The sequence below is a fragment of the Glycine soja genome, chromosome 14, assembly GCF_004193775.1.
Source record: "Glycine soja cultivar W05 chromosome 14, ASM419377v2, whole genome shotgun sequence".
Classification (NCBI taxonomy): Eukaryota; Viridiplantae; Streptophyta; class Magnoliopsida; order Fabales; family Fabaceae; genus Glycine; species Glycine soja.
The window spans coordinates 7381897-7402003 of NC_041015.1; the positions used below are offsets into that span (position 1 = coordinate 7381897).

Genomic DNA, 20107 nt, shown 5'->3' on the forward strand with positions numbered 1-20107 from the left:
TAAGTATTTTAATATCATCTTCTAAAAAAATTTATTCTAAAAAAATATATTATAAAATTAATTATTTATAATAAATCAATATTTATAAATATATTATAATTAATAAAATAAATAAATATATTTAATTATATTATAATTAATAAAATAAATATCTTTAAATGTATAAATTATATTTTAAATTTTTAATAAACAATTACGGATCAAGTTGATCCGTAAGCTTATTACAGATCAACTTGATCCGAAAGCTGGCGTCTCACTCTTATGGATCAACTTGATCCGAAAGTTATGGATCAACTTGATCTGGAAGTTACGGATCAAGTTGATCCGGAAGTCTCTTACAGATCAAATTGATCCATAAGTCTCTTACCGATCAAGTTGATCCGTAAGTCTCTTACGAATCAATGTACGGATCAACTTGATCTGCAAGAGGAAAAATTAGCAGGGACAATTTTGTCATTTTTAAATAATGTTGGGTGCACTCAGCAACACTCTAACCTTTTTTAATGGGTTTTTTTTGGCTTAAAAAAAGTTTAGATTAAGGAAAGAAGCCCCCTTGTACGCCCTTTTTCAAAAGTATAATAAAACTCATTAAATAGGTTTAAAAACCTATTTTTAAAGAGACTAATAAGACTAAACTTATAGTAAAATCTCCCCTCTCAACCATTCAAACCAACGTTGATAGCAACGTTAAGCGTTTAAATACAACAGATACAAATATCGTACCATTACATTACAAATTTGTTTCTTGTACACCCATAGAATGAATGGACAAATATGTGGTTCCCTTCCCTTCCCTTTCCTCCTCCCAGCCAACATCTTCCACAGCCGCCACCGCTACCTAACCACAGCACCACCAGATCTGCCACCCAATAACCACCCATTGCGTCCAACGTCGGCACCGCCACCCACAAACTACACGGAGTCCAGGAAGTGTAAAACGAGACAACATTTTGAAAAGTCCTTTATGCAATGTTTGATTTTTTTTTACTATTTCAGTAGAATTGCCCAATTCTTGAAAGGAGTTTTCAGAATGTTGTTGCATTTTACACTTCTCATGTTTCGACGCCATGCATGTCTTCTTCCCATGCAGTCTACGGTGTTGGGTGGTGGTTTTTGTGTGTACCAATTGTGTTGGATGGTTGCGTGGAGGTGGAACACGGTGGTGTTGGGTAGCTGGATGGAGGGGTTCTATTGTTCGTTTGATTTTTTTTTTAGGTGCAGGAAGCAATTGTCTGCTATTTGTTGATAATTTTAACATTAAACTACAATGCCTCTAAACAACATTTGAAAGAGGAAACACCAAAATGACATGAGAGGACGATCACAAATAAACAAAAATAAAAAGTTAGGAGGCTAGCTAATATTCTTCACCAAAATTACAGGACGGGTATAAGAACCTGGAAATACGAGGCAACCACCCTGATTTGTTGGCTTTCTTGGGAAACACAACAGACCACATATCAAACTTGAGATATATCGATTACTAAAGCCAGTAAGCCACTACTCAAGCATGAGAGCATTTCTCTTGAATTGAATCTAACTTAAAATTTCTGGCAATCTATAATTATTGTTGTTTTTACTTCTTCATTTTTTGTATGGCAAAAACCTTGTATCCTTACTGTGAATTGGACCCGTGAACAACTTTGGCAGAGTGGTCGTTAAGTAAGAACAATATTATATAGAAGCCACTACAGCCTTGTATTTCTACTTTCGTACACATGTAAATACTAAAAAAACGGTCCAGTGGGATGGCCTGACGGATCAAACTATCATTGGCATAATTCACGAAAATAAGCTTATCAATCTATTCACAACGACGATACTTTTTGGCATAGCATCGACCCACCCAACAAAAAAATTATTTCTGCATAGGTGGTGCCAAACTTAGCAGGCGCACGCAACGCCCAATGCTTTGGATAAAAGAAAGAATAACTGCTGCAAAATTATAAATCGTTGGTCCAAACATCCAAGTATGCCCAAAATTATGACATCTTTACTGAAGAAGCTCAAAGATACTACTATGTTCGAATTTAAATAAATCACATTTAGGGAGAAACGGATCTCAGGAACCATTTCTGAAACCTTTGAATGCGACTTGAAGTTAAAGCATATAGAGCACATCACAAACCAAGTATGAACTTCCAAATGTCAGTATATTAAATTGCACATTTCAAAGCACAACAGATATAAACTACACAGTTTCCATATACACACAAGCTAACAACAGACTCTTTACAATATACGCCATGGATAAAAATTTTGTCAGACCCACTAAAAAGAGTCATAATTTTTAAGTGGGACCAATATTAAATTCACTGAAGGTGTTGCTAGCATTGCTCACACACATAATAATGTCATAGACACAGCAAAAAAAACAGGATTTGATAGATAAATGATCATTGATGCATTGATATCTAGTTTTCAGAACTTATTCATAGCACACGCACTGCCTAAAAAAAAACATAGCACATAAAAAAATAAAAAAGGAATGCAATGGCTTTAAAAAACAGAATAGTTATACCTCACATGTAGCAATAAAATGAAACCAGTTACATAATATACATGTAAAAATGCAGTAAGCAAGTGGAAATCCTCCCCCAAAATACCAATACACAAACATAGTTTGATACAACTAGTCCAAACCCATGCCCAAAGGCATAAGCATCATTGTTATTAACAACAACTACACAAATCCAAATGTCCAAAACCACCATCCATATATATGGCACGGTACCAGATTGCAGAATATATAGTGGACCTTGTTTGGATAAGCTTTTCTATAAGCACTAATAGGAGAAGAAAATTAAAAAGAAAAAGCTTCTCCATAAGCTAATGAGTAGAAGCTTTCTCATATTACTTCTCCAAAAGCTAATTTTTAACCTATGCATAAACTAGTTTTAGTTTATGAACTAGTTTTAGTTTATGGAGAAGCTTATTTCATTTTTTCTTTTATTTTCTTCTCTCATAAGTATTTATGGAGAGATTTATCCAAACAAAAATACCATGAAGAACATAAAATTAGTCAGCTTAACCTCAAAAGTACAAAGAAGGTTAAGTCAATTCATAAACTCTCATTATGTTGTAACACTTACAATTTGGAATTCATCTGATTTGCCTCCTGAACAAGATTGGAAAATGAAAGTAGCACAAACAGTAACGAATAGGTCTTGCTACTATAGTGGAGAGAGGAAATTCTGATGGTCCCACAAATGCTAATAAAATTTAAACATGAATAGGTCGATCAAGGGAACAATGAAAGCATGAAGTACGGTGAAGTTGCTCATAGAATACTAGAGTAAATCGCATATTCCAATTACCAATACCAATATTTAACTCTAACTCTATCCCTCTGGAGCCAATTGCCCTGCAGTAGGCACAGGAGAAAATCTGCATTCCCAAAACAAAGAAGATCTGCTGAATATTTCCTCAAGTAGGGCTCAAGAGAGTAACATACAAAGATCTATAGTAACTACCTTAACATGTGAAGTGACCATTCCATGACATTTGCCTCAACCCCATCCGACAGTATGTTTCTTCATTTGAGTAGAATAATAGCTACTCATTATCATAAATCTTTCTCCCCATTAGCTGGGTCAATAATCCATTCTGAATACAATTGTTTCAGGTGATAAATATTCCTCAGAGCAGTATTAGAATTCACATTATCTCTTAAAGCCAATCAATTCATGCAATATCATTCAATTCTATGAAATCCTCCTCTTGAATGGAAAGCATAAGTTGCTGAGATGTCATAGCTTCTACAAACAATGCACTGCCACTGGGAAGTCCAGAAAGCCTTTCCTGAACATGATTACCACAATAGCAAACAAAACAATTTAATGCTTAAGCAACACTTTCTTTTCTCAACTATAAAATGAAAAAACTGAAAAGGTGCAAGGGTAAAAGAATATGCTAAAACTGAATGAATGAATAAATAAATAGGTTTTAAGCAATGCTGGAATAACAAGTAACAATGTTAACTATTCAATTGCCAGATGTAGAGCTTTCTGCTAACTAGTAAATGAGTTTTCCACCTTCAGAAAAGTAGAATATGACTATAAATATATATAAAATGAAACACATGTACGTGTTTCCAGTTTCCAAGTGCATAGATACACAGCGAAATTTTAGTGACTTACTATGACGGAAGAATTAAAGGCTTAATTAAGATGTTACATCCAACAGAAAAAGTTATATCACTAGTAAAATATGCATGCAAATGCAATCTAAAAACACCATCACATGAATGAGTTCAAAACTTTCCAAATTTAAAAGAAAAAAGTAGTTGCAACAAACATTTTGACTGACTCCCAGTATTGATAACCCAAATTCTGAATAAAATTTTCAGGTTTGCAATTGACAACTGCAAAACAAAAAAAGAATCAAATGAATGCAATGGAACTATCTGGCTTCACACACAAAACACCAACCCACAAAGCCTTCCCAGCAGTATCTCAAAGTGTCAAACATAGATGCAGCACGATAAATGAAATACAAACAAGCAGCAGCAACGGTTTCTTACTGAGGAAGTATTTAACACAGACAAAATCATAGAACACATAATAATATGAAAAGGAATGGTTCAATTCTATTCTCCACAGTCCCACCTCTTTTATAAAAGCCAAAATGTTCCACATACAATATGCCAAACATAAAAATAAAGGACAAAACATAAATGCAGACCCTTAGGTACTTTAGGTGTAGTTCTCTAACCAGAATTAGATTTTCACCTTGCTAATCTGTTTGATAGAAGTTTGCATTAAAAATTAGTAAAGGTCACCAATTGAGATAAAACTCCAATTTTGATTGAAGAACAATACCAACAACACCTAAGAAACCACATCTAAGTTTTGCCTTGAAATAAAACCATATGATATGTTCCTGTGTCTCATTCTAACATTTATCATGTATGATAAGCATCCTAAGTCATGCAACTTGCAGAAACAAAAGACAAACAGATCAAATCAGAGTTAAATATCATACCGGCTGACTTCCAGGAGCAACTGAAACAGGTGCAGCTGGATCACCATGCTCACCACCACACCTAATTGGATTCTCAGCAATCTCATTCTCTCTATTAACAAAGCCATCATCGCACACCTTAGCTTCAACAACATCACTTTCGGCACATCCATCACACTGAACACCAACCTGACGCACCGCCACCCCAACGCTCTCCTCAGCACAACAACTCAGACCAATCTCCGACGGACTATTCTGATGAGGAGGCTTACTCACCACACGGCAAAGCACGAATGAAGCCTGCACACAAAAATAACATTAGTTACACATTAATTAATTAACACCAAGTTTGAAATATCAATTAACTTGATTTTAGGCAAAATGTTTACATATTTAGTTGTAGATTGAGGAATTAATTACAGTTTCAAAATCTGTTTCCGAGTTTGAACAATTTAACTTTTGCGTACTTACTTAACATCCAAACATTAAACTAGTCACATTTCAACCAAATTTCAGCAAACGCTCATCCAAAAACACACACTAATTGTTACACGAATTCGTGTTATTTGAATCAATCGGTGAATCCGTACCAGAACGCGGTCAACTAATGCATATTCGTACAAAATCCAATCGGTTCTGGCAGCGTTTTTCAGGGAATTGCCGACGTAGAAGACGAAACGCGTCATCGTGGCCAAAACGACGTCGTCGCGGTTGTCGCAAATATCCCGAACCCTTCCCTTTCGGAGCCAGAACCCGCTTTTCACCTTTCTTTTTCTGTTTCTGCGTTTCGTCTCTTTAGCGTAACAAAACCAATGCTTCTTCCTCCCTTTGTAACCGTACGAAAAGCACGCAGCGTCCGGTAATTCGAAGGGGTCGTGATCGTAGAGGTCAAGTTCTCTGATCAAATCAGAACCGTAGAAACCCTCCTCCCGGTTCTCGTTCTTCTTGGTTAAGTAATAACCGACGAGAACCTCTTCGGAAGGGTAGAACCGGTAACCGGGAGGAAGTGCAGCATGCGCGCGGTCTTCCATTAATCATAAGAGTGAGAAACTGAGAATGGGAGAGTCTTAGGGTTTTTGGAGGATTTTAGGAGAATGGGAGAAAGAGCGAAAAGAAGGAGAGTGAGTGTGGCTTTGTAGTGAGAAAAATGAGAAATGAAATGAGAGAATCGTGTTTTGCAAGCTTTGTCACTCTCCCGCCGGTGACTGTGAGTGTGGGACATGGCGCGTTTTAATTGGCTGTGACGACGCCATTGTGTTGGTCACGATGGAGAGCTGGGTAATGGAATCATTGGGTGATGAGTGGCGGAAACCATCGTGGGGAATGTCTCTGCAGAGCACGTGGTCAAAGCCTTCTCGGATTTTTTCCTTAGGCCAAATAGTATGATGCAGGGACCAATTGTTTCTCAAAAATATGATAAATTAATTTTTATGTTAAATTTATAAAATTATATTATTTAAGAATTAATTTGATGATAAATTTATTTTTAAATTAGTTTCACATTAAATTATAAATTTTAAAAATTAATTTATTATTAAATTATCTATAAAACTTATTTATTATATTTATATATTTAATAATTAAATTTAAATTTTTCATCTTTAAAAATTAATTTGTCGATACACGAAATTTGGATGTTTTCTTTCTCGTCATTCGGACAGTGGGGACGAATATGGTACGGGCTGGGCGCTTGCAGGTGTAGGGTACTGGCCAATGATGGATGGAATTGTATGGACACGTGTCAGGTGGACGGAGAGTGCCGCTTGTTCTGCGACATAGCTTAGCATTTTGTGCTCGCGTTGCCGCGTTGCGTGCGTGTCTGTTTCTCTTAGTTAAGTCCAACAACTTTACTAATTAATTAATAATTAATAATGTAATATTCCTTTATTAAAAAACAATAATGTAATATTCCTTTGCACCAAAATGGGAAATAACCACTCTGCAAAATGAAATAATTTATTATTTTAATCGAATTAAAAATGAGAAATAAGGTTATAATATGATAGTATAAAAAGTTTTACATCATTATCTAATCACAATTTATTATATATGATAAATTTATTAAATTTTTAAAATAATTATATTAAAGTAATTTAAACAATAATTTATGATTAAATGACAATATAAAATTATTTTTACCATAATATATGGACATTAAACTAATTAAAAATACAAAAATATGAATTTAATTGATAAATATCTAAAATTACATAATAGAAAAATATTTAACATTTTTTCTGTATTTATATGGTTAGAACTTCGAAACTTGTCCGTCACAAAAGAAATAACATGATAAAATTTAATATTTATTGCTTTGAGAAAATATTTTCTATGCTTACTTTTAATAATAAAATTCATGTTAATTATGAATACATATTAATGAATAATAAAATATCGGCTTATTTAATTTACCTGACAAAAATAATTGAATGTGGCTATGTTGGATAAAACTATCTTATAAGCTGATTCAAAGCTTATAAGTTGTAACTTACGAGTTGAAAAATTAAAAACTAATTAATTTAACTAAAAATATTTGATAAAATTAATTGATAAATATCAAAATAACGTAAAATGACATATTTAATATTTTTACATTGAATTTATTTCTAATAACTTATATTTTAAAAAAGTTGGGTGATAATTTTAAAATTTTGTATTATAAGAGAATGGTCAAGATTTGGTGATTTTACTCATTGTTTAAACTCAATTTTTCTTTTCTTAAAAAAAGTTAAATTAAATTAAATTAATTTTATTAGAATTATATTGTTTTAAATCATTTTTTGACATTTAAATGCTTTATTAATATTATTATTTAAAAACAAAAATAAAATTTTTTTTCTTTATAATTCTCTTAAACATTATTTTTTTATTTATGCAAAAATAACTTGGATCTATATATTTCTCACTTGCATAATTATGAAACATGGTATAAATTAGATCTTCTATTTAAAACTAATCATATATATTTGGAATTCTGTTTACATTAGGTTATATAATTATAAAAAAATTGACAAATAATTGTAAAGTTAATATGATTTAAAAAATTTCTAACATTAAGGAACGACGCGATGATAAAAATTAATCAATTGACTGACATGTGTGTAAAAATAATAAATTAGATAAGAGAAGTTATTCAAACAATAAAAAAATATAAAAGGATTTTTAAATTGAATAAAAGTATAAAACAAAATTTTAAATAAAATAATAAGGATAAAATTGAAAACAATAAAAACTAGTAGCTTTTAAGCTAACTTATTTTTCATAAGTTATCTCAAGTAGCTTATTAATAAGTCACTTCAGATAGCTTATGGAAAATAAGCTCGTGTATCAAACAAAATTGTTTTGGATAAAGTAACTTATAACCTCCTCAAAAGCCTTATTAATACCTTTTTATTTATTGATCTATTCATCTATTTAATTATTTATTTAGTTTCAGCATAGTTTTCTTTTGTCTTTGCACCTTTTTCTTTTCATTTTAAAGTGGACAAATGAACATAGTGAGGAAGCATTAAATTCTTTTGTTTGTTATCCTGGTAATCAAGTTTTGGAAAGGCTTTTTGAACTTCATAGTGGAGGTGCATTAGAGGAGGATTTCCAAATTGAATGATATTGCATGAATTTAATTATGTAAGAGCTAAAGTAGATTTCAATCCTGCTCTTAGGTGTATTTATCACTTAAAACAATTATATCTTACAACGAATTTATTCATGTAGTATCATTCAATTATATGAAATTCTCCTTTATAGCATCAAAGACATATGTTGCTAAGATGTCACATATTCAATGAACAATGGCTACAAGTTCAAACACAAAAATATATGTTTTTCATTCTAGAGGAGGATTTGTGAATTGAATGATATTGCATGAATTCAATGGATGCGGGAGAGATCCATTGCATTGCTAACATTCCCATTCTGACCTTTTTCTTTGGTTGTTCATCATCTCCTTCTTCTTCCATAGTCAATCGTCCTCTCTTAAGATTTTGTGCACCATCAGTGTTTATAGGTCTAATGTCTAGATTTAGACCAACAATTCCATCAAAAAGTGATATATACTTTTCATAATTTGGTTCTTCACCAAACTTCAAATTCACAATATACTCCAAAAATTGTCGAAAAGGTGACGAATTGGTTCACTTGCCAATCCATCAACACCCTTTCCTTGCATGGAGACAAGGATATTTATAACATGATATTGGGGAGCTGCTATGCAAGCACCACTTGCCGATAAAGGACAAAGGATAATAGAAAGCATGATAACAGAAACACACTACAAGAATGCACTACTTCTAACGTGCAATACTACCCCTAGCACTAGGTCCCTAACAAAATTGTTCCCTTAACACCATGCTTTAACAGAATACACTAACAAACATAATCCTCTAGGTGAGTTATCATCTTCCTCTTCCTATCATTCCCCGACCCATCAAAAATGTTATGGGGTGATTTTTTTGGGATAGCATTGCACCCATGCCGAACCCTGATGCATCTGTCTCCAGGGTAAATGGTTTAGTGAAATTTGGTAAACATAGCACGGGGGCGGTGCTGACTGCCTCTTGCAAAGCTTGAAAGGCTAACAAGGTCTTTGGTGACCAAACGAGTTGTTCTTTGGTTAAGAGATGAATCAGAGGGGCTACGATGGTACCATAGCCTTTGATGAAGTGTCTATAAAAATCGACGAGGCCCAAGAAACCCTAAATAGCTCTAAGGGAGGTGGGGCGTGACTATTGTTGAATGGCAAGGACCTTATTAGGAAAAGGCTGAACACCGGAAGCGGAGACCACATGGCCCAAGTATTCAATTTGTTGTTGGGCTATACAACATTTAAATAACATTTAGTGCTTTCATTGAGCTCCAATGGCGGACAACGAACCTTCCTCAGACCGCCTCGAGGCCGTTATTGCCAAACTCGCTATAGCTCAACTCCACTCCACTGTGATCCTAGCCTCCATGGTCTCCAAACTCGATGTCATTCTCCTGAAATTGCATATCCTGGTGACCAACCAACCTTCCTCATATTTCCCTTCTACAAAGTCACCATTAATATACAAATCTATGGACTCTGCAACGATAACAACATTGGTGGCACAACCCCGCACAGAAACCATACTGTCAATGTCTCTAGAGAAGCAGTTGTCGACACCACTCGCTCCAATGCCATTGCGACCAGTATTGGCGCCAGAGTTCTTGTCAAAAATGCCTCTTTTGGTGATGAAACCAGTTACAGTGTAAGTATTTTGTTGTTATCTCGACCAACATCGACGTTGGAGTTCTCGTCAAAGATGCCTCCTCTAGTGACGAAACAAGTTGCGACGCGAGCAATTTTGTCAGAGGTATTTTGACACCGTCGTATTTGCCTTGGTAAGCTATCGCCACCTCTATGATGTGCTCTTCGACCCTGTCTTTGGCAGCACCGTTGGCCTTCAAATTGTCGAGGTAGTCAGAGTCGTCTAGGAACCAACACCAAGAACGCACTTAAGCGTTAGGTTCCTTGTGCGAGTGTTATCGAAGAGAAAGAAGTGATGGAAGCCATGAATATTACAAAGGGTATTATTTCGGCCCCATGTTTGTTGTTGTTATTAACACAACTTGAAATTATTTCCAATACTAGCCTGCCACCCATCACTATACCTCTCACCTTTTTGACCAACTATCTTTGTCCTTTGCTTTTCCATTTTTTGTTTTTTTCTCTTTATTCTTCATCTCAATAGTTGCTTTCAATCCTCCACTCACCATTTGACACGTCAATTCCCTTAGCCAATCCCACTTTCATGTTTTTTTTCAATGTAACCCACACTCTTCAATGCCCATCAATTTTCCAAAGTCCTAGCTACATCACTCCATACCCACTTTAATTTGATACCACGTTCCACATGCACTTGGAAGTGTCTTTTCATTCCTCCTACACCTTTTCTATAAAAAAAAGGGATCATTTTTTCATGTCATGCAGTACACCTAAGATGTCTACTAGGTTGGTAGCCCAAACAACAATCAACTTTATCAAGCAATGTCAACTACACGGACCTTGCTATTATTGTAGTATGTCAAAATAATATATATAATATATATATAATATATATATATATATATATATATATATATATATAATTCAGTAAAATTAATTTACTTAAAAAAAAGTCCAAGTCTCACACACCTTTACACTAATTCCCAAGCCCAATTCTCAAACTTTATTTTAATTTTTGCAATCCAATTACTTTGATATTTTTGTTATAAATTCATATCCTATTGTCGAAGTCTCTTCAAGCCATGGTTTGAAGTCCCAATACCTTGAGGACAAGGTGTTTTTGATGGATCATGGAATGTTAGGAAGCAAGCCCTTAACCCTCAACGCGCTACTGAAGATACCCATTAGTGTGGACTACATCTAGCCAAATCCGTTAGAAGCGCTTAGCTGACAGGCCTTCATTGGTGGAAGCATATCATGTTGTCTGCTGCTTGTCTCCTTCTTCGCGTGCCATGCATTCTGTTCATACATCCCACTACTTTTTGTTATTCCTTTCATATATTTCCTTTATTTCATCATTGTATGAAGCTTATAAATAATGCTTAGTTTGTATTGAGAAGTAAGCAGAAAATTAATACAAGTTTTTTTCTTCTTAAGAATTGTTGTTACTGGGAATCTGTGGAAAGAAAAATGGAAGGTTGATACAGTGCCAAATGTTGACATCTCATTTGACGGGCATGCCATAATATACTTTTGTCCATTTGAATCTTATTAGACGTGGTATTCAAGTATGAAGGAGGAGGAATCAGTTACTCATGTACTACCTAGTTGTGATGGAGTTCAGAGACTGTGCAAGGTCTGGGTCCAACACAGGTGTTCGACCAAGCCCACAAGCCATAAACTTTGTAGGTTGGATAAGTGACATCATATCTCAAAGAGACGAAGATTTTTCTGCTATAATTTTTGAAATGGTGTGGGTTATCTGGAAAATGAGAAATTTGTGGGTATTCTCAAATAAAGAACAAAATATACATGCTACAAAGTGATGGACATGACATAGGGACTGGGAACATATAAGAGACAGGAAAAACTAAAGAATAGCAGAACACTATTAGTGTTGAAGCCTTATGGTTGGCAAGCTAGCAAACTTAGCTTTTGACTTTCATGATTGTGAATGTATGTGTACAAAGTTTTTGAGTATACAGGTTTTGATGATGCCAAAATATAAGCACACAAGATTGCTTTAAGAATAATTCAAAGTTAAGCTAATACAATTGCTTCAATATGAATTCAAGATCAAGCAAACAAAGATCAATAGAAAGATAATGCTTAGTTTATGTGTTAAAAGAATCTCACATTGGTTGATAAGTTTTGGCCTCATCAATTGCTTTTCAAATACTTTTATCAGTTCAAAAATAAATGTTTTTACACTAGTAATCGATTACCAGGAACTATAATCGATTACCAGAGACAAATTGCAAATGGGCTTTTAAAAAAGGATTTTGAATTTTAAAATCTTGTAATTGATTATCAACTGTTTGTAATCGATTACTAGTAACAAATCTTCAGAAAATAATTTTGAAAAGTCATGACCCTTCAAAAACATAATTGTGTAATCGATTACCAGTGAAAGAATTTTGAAAAATATTTTGAAAAAACACATCTTCAAAATGGTTTTTGAATAGCCACCAAGGGCCTATAAATATGTGTTTGTTCTTAAAAAATATTTAGAGTTTTTCAATCAAAACATTAAGTGACAAATTCTCTCAAAACAAATAATTGGCCAAACACTTACAAATCAATTAAGAATTCTTCTAAGATCTTCTACTTGTATTATCATCTCTAAAAGAGAGAAATCCTTCTGTACAATTTTATAAATTTTGTTATGATCAGGAGACTGATCGTCTCATGACTTGTGAAAATCCTGAGCACAAGGGAGAGTGATCCCAATGTGTGTTTAAAAGTTGTAAAGAGTTTACAAAATTAGTGGAAAATCTTAAGTGGGTTGCTTGAAGATTGGACGTAGGCATGAGGAGTGACCGAATTAGGATAAAATGAGTTTGCATTTCTCTCTTCCCTTATCTTGATTATTTTATTGCACATGTTTTTATCTTGCATACTTAAAGAACATTGTTGAAATAATTTGAATCTTCATTTTCATCTTCAATATTCTGAACCTATCATTTTAAAAAAGGAATTAGAACTTGTTGATTGGAAATTTTTTAAAACTTAATTCATCTCCCCTCTTAAGTTATTGAGGCCACTTGTCCAACAATGATATGTACTAGTTGGATGATGCTACTAACCAAGTCATGGCATTGATGGCATTTCTGTTTCTCAATGGCAATGTTTACCTCAAAAAATTTCATATAAGGTAGCTATAAGAAATGGTATAAGACCCCAAGAAGTGTTCAAGCTAACCAAACTAGTTGAGGAAACCTTTCCAAACCATGATTTCACAAATAAAAGAATTCGTAGTCCTCTTTTAAAACTGGTAGGGAAGAAAAAGTTTTACATAAGTAAATTTTCCTTCTCCCTAGAATTTGTTGTCTTAAATTTTTAATCAATCTAAATTCCCATATATCTTTCCATGCCTACTTGCTTATTCACAAATCTCTTGTCATTTATTTCCTTTCTTCTTTTTCTACTAAGTGATAATTCTAATTTGATTTATCATTTTTAGCTCAGACTCAAGACTTTGATATTTTGGTAACATCTAGAGTGTGTTTGATTTGTTAAAAAATAAATAAAATAAGACTAAATAAGTCACCGAGTCACCTGATAACTTTTTGTATTATATGTTATTTGATGGTCGATGCATATTATAAATAATTTTTATGTTATATCTTGTTTGATGTGTTTATGTACTAGACAAAATAATATAAATTTTATTATAATACTTTTTGTATTGTGTGATGTTTGATTTGTATTAAGAAAAAATATAGAAATTTTTTTGAACTTTTTAAATTATTTTATTATTTAACATATAATTTATTATCATGTAATATTTCGATTAATATTACTTCTTAACTAATCAAATTTTTTCACTTCTTCGATGTCTACTGTCTCTTTTGTTCAGCACCATCGGTCACCGTAATGGAAGTAATTTTTTAACAACTCAAATTCCCATTATAATACTAGAAACATGTTATTATGTTGTTTTTTAATTCTCTAGTGTTCATGCTATTAATGCTGGTTGTCCTTTTTAATTTCTTTATTGTCCTTTATATCCTCATTGTTAAACTTATTAAATAAACCGCCGCGAAGCTGGCCGTGACGTGGATCCTGAGCCCGTGGCGCATCAATCACCGTTTTGATGTTCATCACCCTCGTCACGGGAGTGAAAAGGGTATGCTTGGAAAAGAAATTCAATTTATAAAAATGTTGACAGATGTCATTTTTTAATTGAGTCGGACCCTTTCTTTCGGAGGCTCAAGCATCATTTTCCTTTTCCTTTGCCCTAGAAGTTCATTTTTCATGCGCGGTTCAGTTGAGGAACATAAAAGCAGAGGAAGTTCATTCCAATTTCCAATTGCCGCTCAAGCATTTTGGAGCTTCAAAATCAAATGGGGTTTGCCCAAACATTCGATTTTCTGGGTAAAGTCTCGGTCTTTCGCTTCCTCTGACTGTGTACTTGTTGCTGTGGCCAGGTTAAGAGTTCTAGAATTCTATTACTTACTTACTCTTCACATTCCTAAACTGAGTTTATTTGACACTTTGGAGTATATAGATTTCTTGAGTTTGTTTATGTTCACATCATGTCTAACAATACCAACTCCTCCTCCTCAAAAACTCAACCCACTTTCTTGAATCCTCCTAATCCTAACCCCCAACATTTCTCGAAAAGCAATGGTGTGGGCAATCACCAAGGCCAAAACTTGATGCCCCCTTTTATGCAGCCACCCATGAATGCAGCACCTTTCATGAATGCTGCAAATCACAATCATTTTCCCTTGCATATGCCTCATATGGGTTTGCCTGGTCATCAACAGGGTCAACCACATGTGGGGGGTTTAGGTCCCCAAAACAGTGTTGGCAATGCCAATTACAACAATCCAATGTTTCCTCCTGTTCAGGGACAAGTCATGCAGAATCAAGCTCAATTCAATTTGTCTCCACTCCAGGGACAATTTTTAGCACAAAGTATTCTCAACATGCTTCAGCAGCCCAACATGAATATGAGTATGCCAAATGGCCAGTTTTGTGGCCCTTACCTTATGCAGAATATGAATCCGCAGTTACCTATGCAAATGCCAAACCCTTCTCAGGGGGTTCCGTATGGTATGCATCCTGGTTCCTGCCCCATGTTCGGGTTTCCAAACCAAGTGCCTCAGGCTATGGTCCCTCAGAATTCAATGTTTTCCACAAATCCCCAGTTAGGTTTTGTGCCCGGAAATCAGGTCCGGCCACAGATTGACCCAAACGAGAAAAACCTTAATCCACCAAACGTTAGTGCAAATTCTTTTGTATCATCATCCCCTTTTTCGTCTCAGCAGTTACAAGGGAATACTTCTGGATCACTTAATCCTAATTTGGCTCACACAAATAACTCTCAACCTCCTGCATTTATGAAACAGGTACTTAAAACTGAAGTGTTTCTGTCTTTTCAATGTGTATTAGCAGAGTTTGTTATTCTACTACACGTAGATACTATTATACAAGAAGCCGTGGCTAATATATTTACTGCAAATCACATTAATTGCTGCAGGAAAAACCTAATAGCAATATTAAAACTAATGTTCCAAACTCTAATTGGAAAGGATCACCTAGCAAAAACTTCAAAAATAAACCAAATCGAGGGGGGTTTCAAGCAGGGTATGCTATTTTCTTCTCTTTTGTTACTCTTGGTTATTTGGGTTAACAATTGATCACTTACCTGTTTTTCCTGCGAGTTACAATTGTTGTCCTGTTCCTTTAGATTCCAGAAGTCGAAATTTCATGATGTCAACAATGGAAAGAAGGGAAGTGGGTTTCCTATAGAACATAATGGCAAAGGTTTGAACTTTTCTAACTTGTTACCAAGACAAAAACATTTTTTTCTGTGGTTAGACTAATGCTTGTGGCAAAAACAGGGCCTAACAGTGGGAGGGGAGGACACTATGGTTTAAAACCAAAGGAACATAAGCAGCAACCAGAAAGGTAGCTTCAGCTTGACTTTCTGATCCTTTCTTATCTGGTCCCAGTCTATCACCTGCTAGCAGTCCTTAGACTCAACTTCTTTTAATTGTCTTTGTTTCATAATGATAACATGCAACAAGATGCTGATTAAATAGTCCTTTGTTTATTGGCTGCTTCCTGGAAATGAAGGCTATTTTACATTGCTGTTTCTAGAGTCCTAAATATGATGCTAGTAGACATCATCTGAATTTAATATTTGAAAATGTTATTTGAATAACAATGATTTACATCAGAAAGGTAAAACAATTTTTATTGAAACTTTTGCAACTCTGTTAGAAGTTTAGGCATATGAATATATTATCCTCAATTCTGTGCCCAAATGTTCAGTTTTCTAGATTGTCATTAGTCATTACATATGGGAAATAGAGAATAATTCAACTCTATATTTTACCCTGATTTGTAACCAGCTTTCATAAAATCAGTAATTTACTCAACTATATTTTAGCTAAAGCTAGTGTAGCAATGTAAAAAGATTTGACATTTAAGCTTGTTGAATAGGAAACTATTTGAGTTCATTTGAATTTTGAACTATGAGATCAAGCATGGTGATCAAAAAACATCTGAGACTGAAAATACTGTATGAACATAATGGTGACCATAAAGCCATGTTAGAGATCCAAAATTGTATCCACCAGTTGCCTCCTTGCCATAGAATGAGACTTTATAGGTCATTCTTTGAACACCCTCTGAAAATACAAGTTTATTGGGGATGACCTTCACAACCAATCACTCAGGTGCACACACTTTTTCAGTGTGTGGCATTAAGGGATCCAAAATTGTAACTGTTCTTGGAAAACCTTTGCTTTCTCTTGCTTTTTAAGTGTTATTAATCTTATTGAAATTGATGGGTATTTGATGTTGGAGAAAAGGTCTTCATAGGTGTTCTTTGGGCAGTTAAAGTTAGTCATAGACATTGATCTTATGTTTTTCTTTGAATAGCCATAATAACTAAGGATCTGAGATAATCTTCCACATATGCTTCAAAGACTAAGCCAGGGTTGAGAGCTCATAGTGGATTAATTTCCCCAACTCCCATTTTATGTGAGTTGGTGAAGTAGTTTGAGCTGTTAGTAAGAGGCTTTCTCAAGTTGTTTTAGCTTGTAGCTAAAGAATGGAAGAGGAAGAGAACCACATAAGTGTCACTTCTCTCTTGCTATCACACATATCCTTGAAAGACTAGAAAAAAAGGTGTTTGGTCTAGAACCTGTTGTCATCAATGCTGATATGATTTGGTCATTGAAGGACTCCATTTTTTCATGTCTGATTTAATAATGAGTGCCACTGCACCTGTCACATGTGGGCAAGCCATAGATGTAGCAGATTTTATGCCAAACAAGGATGGTTTTTTCCCAACTGGATCACTTCCTGGTTCATTACTTTTAGGAATCATGGCAGCCAAAATGCCAGTCCTGGCACCATCACATCCAGCTGGACAACAAATTTGCCCTAATGTGAAAGAAAAATTGAGTGCATTGTTCTCAAGATGCTTATGCAATTAAAGTTCATGGATAAATGGATACAGCATGTTGGAACACAGGGCATCAAAATACCTTGAGAATGTTTTCTGTTAGGCTTGGAGGACCTCTATATCTAGTAATTTCTGTTGGAAGAGTTGTTGCAGTTGGGTTCTTGTAATGGAGACATGATAGACTGAGCATACACCTAGCATATTATTTTTCAACTTTTACATTTGTCATGAACATGAATATGTTTTGTGTGTGTGTAATTATTATTTGAGTCAATTTGAATTTTAAACTATGAGATCAACCATGCAGTATTTAAAAAACATCTCTGATTCTATATAATTAAAGCACCTTGCCTCTCTTCGACATATTGACTCAATAAGGTTGTGACCTATCACAATTTTGGTGCAAAAACGTGCAATTTTTTTGTTCAAATAGATATCTTCCAGAATTCAGATAACCATCTAAATGAAAACTTAGATTTCTTTTTGGTGTTATTTTTAGAAATTATATTTGCTTTCTTGTAGATTTTTGTTTCATCTTTTCTCTATTGAATAATTACATTTCTTAATCTTTTAGTTTCACAGCTTATTCTGTTATACTGAAAATATCTTAACTCTAATCCTGATTTTGTGTATGAATGGTTAGATCCTTGTCTGTGACTTACACTGTGCAAGAGATCCAACAGTGGCGTGAAGCACGGAAAAAGAATCATCCTTTCAATAACAACATTCAGAAGGTTTTAAACAAACTGATCTACCTACTGCTTTTGTTTATCAGATGTTATTGTCTAATAATCAATTCCTGAATCACTACCTACAGAAGCACAGTGAACACCCAAAAGACAGGAAGGCCATTAATAGGGAGGTCTTACAAAGAGAGGTATTCTTATTTGAGGGATGTTATTAGCATATAACACCTCCCAATTAATATTTTTATGCTACCAAATTTAATTTTGTTGTTCAATAGAGAGCTAAGCAAATACAATTATTTTAGCATGAAATATAAGTGCTGACAAATAAATGTTTCTTTGACTCAGCTAATAGTATTCCAAATCATTGATGTAGTGTATATAATTGTCTTTGCAGCTCAAGGAGGTGTTAGCGAAGCAAGCTGAATTGGGAGTTGAAGTTGCTGAAATACCATCATACTACTTGAAGAATTCTGACAATCAAGCTCTTCAGAGTGAAGGGAAAAACAAATTTACTGACAAAAGAAAATTCCAAAACAAGTTCAACAAGAAATCAGACAGAAAAGGTAGGTTCGCCAAGAGGCAGAAGTTTGATGACAAAGATTTTTCAGAAAGCCCCTCTTTGAAGAAGAGGAAGCCTACATTATTGCAGAAACTCCTGAGTTCAGATGTAAAGAGGGATAAGAGCCACCTGATTCAGGTTTTCAGGTTCATGGTAATGAATTCTTTCTTCAAACATTGTCTTGATAAGCCGCTGAGATATCCGTTGGTCGTGGTTAAAGAAAAGGGGTCTGAAGTTGATGGTGAAGAAAAATACTTGCACACCGGAAAAGATGTTCTTAAAGGAGGGAATGAGGAAACAGTTCAAAAAATTGTGACCTTCAATAATGATAATAGCCATGATTGTGAAGATGAAGATAGTGATGATGACGAGAATGATTCTATTGTTGATAATAATCTTCATAAAGATCCTTCTTCCTTGGTTAAAAGACAGTGTGATAGTGGCGAAGGAATTGGGAAATTTGATGAAGAGGAGGGAGAAATTATAGAATGAAATTCCAAGGTTGCTCTCTCTATTTTTGCAGCAAAGTTTTTTAATACTGTGATGGTAACATTTTCTGTTAAATCAATTTTTGTTTCTATCGTTGTTTTACTAGTATACATATGATGTTACAGTAAATATTTTTTTCAGCGAAGCTTTTGAATACTAATAGTTATACTTGGGCAGGGCACGTCTTAGATTAGGGACAGTTTAATTATAATATTAATAGATGTTTTGACGCTGTGACATGCCTCAATGTTATATTAGGATTTCTCTCAGAACTTGTATTTGCCACTTATTAAAGAAGCAACAACCATGCCGATGGGTTTTTCCTATTTGCGCATTTGAATGAATTTTTCACATCCATGTTTTTATTGATTATTTGTATGATTTTTCTGTCCATTTTCTCATTCATTTGTATGATTTTTTTTTCTTATTCATTTGAATAATTTCTCTGTTCCCTTATTCCACGTATTTGTATGTTTTTCCCCACTCATTTAAGTGTTTCTTTTTCACTAATTTTTGCCTATTTTTTAGTTTTTTCCCCGCTCATTTGAAGGATTTTTTCTAATTATTTACACAGTATTCCTCCTGCTAATTTGACTACTTTTTTATACTAAATTTTCCACCCATTATTTCCAGCTTATTTTCCTCACCTATTGGCATGATTTTTTTTAGGTTGACAAAATGGATTGATCGGATAAATTTAAATTGGGATCAAAATGTATCATATCAAAATAATCTATTAATCCATTTTAATTCATTAAAAATTTATTTATAAAATCTAATCCATCGATGATTCATTT

The 20107-nt window shown here is 34.1% G+C and overlaps 2 protein-coding genes across 3 annotated transcripts; one reads left to right on the top strand and one right to left on the bottom strand.

Annotated features, from left to right (window-relative positions):
- Nucleotides 1-2576: 2576 nt before the first annotated feature.
- Nucleotides 2577-6306, bottom strand: LOC114383531 (NAC domain-containing protein 71-like). Of its 2 annotated transcripts, XR_003660535.1 has the most exons (4): nt 5553-6306; nt 4984-5262; nt 3474-3801; nt 2577-3387 (listed from the first exon to the last, which is right to left on the bottom strand). XR_003660535.1 is itself a non-coding variant. In XM_028343218.1 (3 exons), exons 1-3 carry the CDS (start codon nt 5991-5993, stop codon nt 3685-3687), a joined length of 837 nt encoding a protein of 278 aa, XP_028199019.1. In that variant the 5' UTR covers nt 5994-6306; the 3' UTR covers nt 2577-3684. The 2 variants fall into 2 exon arrangements, 1 of the variants encoding a protein (XP_028199019.1); XM_028343218.1 differs by having other exon boundaries at nt 2577-3801.
- A 7899-nt stretch (nt 6307-14205) lies between these two features.
- Nucleotides 14206-19654, top strand: LOC114385316. Its single transcript, XM_028345339.1, has 7 exons — nt 14206-15504; nt 15636-15742; nt 15846-15922; nt 16000-16066; nt 18217-18307; nt 18391-18450; nt 18657-19654. Exons 1-7 carry the CDS (start codon nt 14686-14688, stop codon nt 19311-19313), a joined length of 1878 nt encoding a protein of 625 aa, XP_028201140.1. The 5' UTR covers nt 14206-14685; the 3' UTR covers nt 19314-19654.
- The last annotated feature ends 453 nt before the right edge of the window (nt 19655-20107 follow it).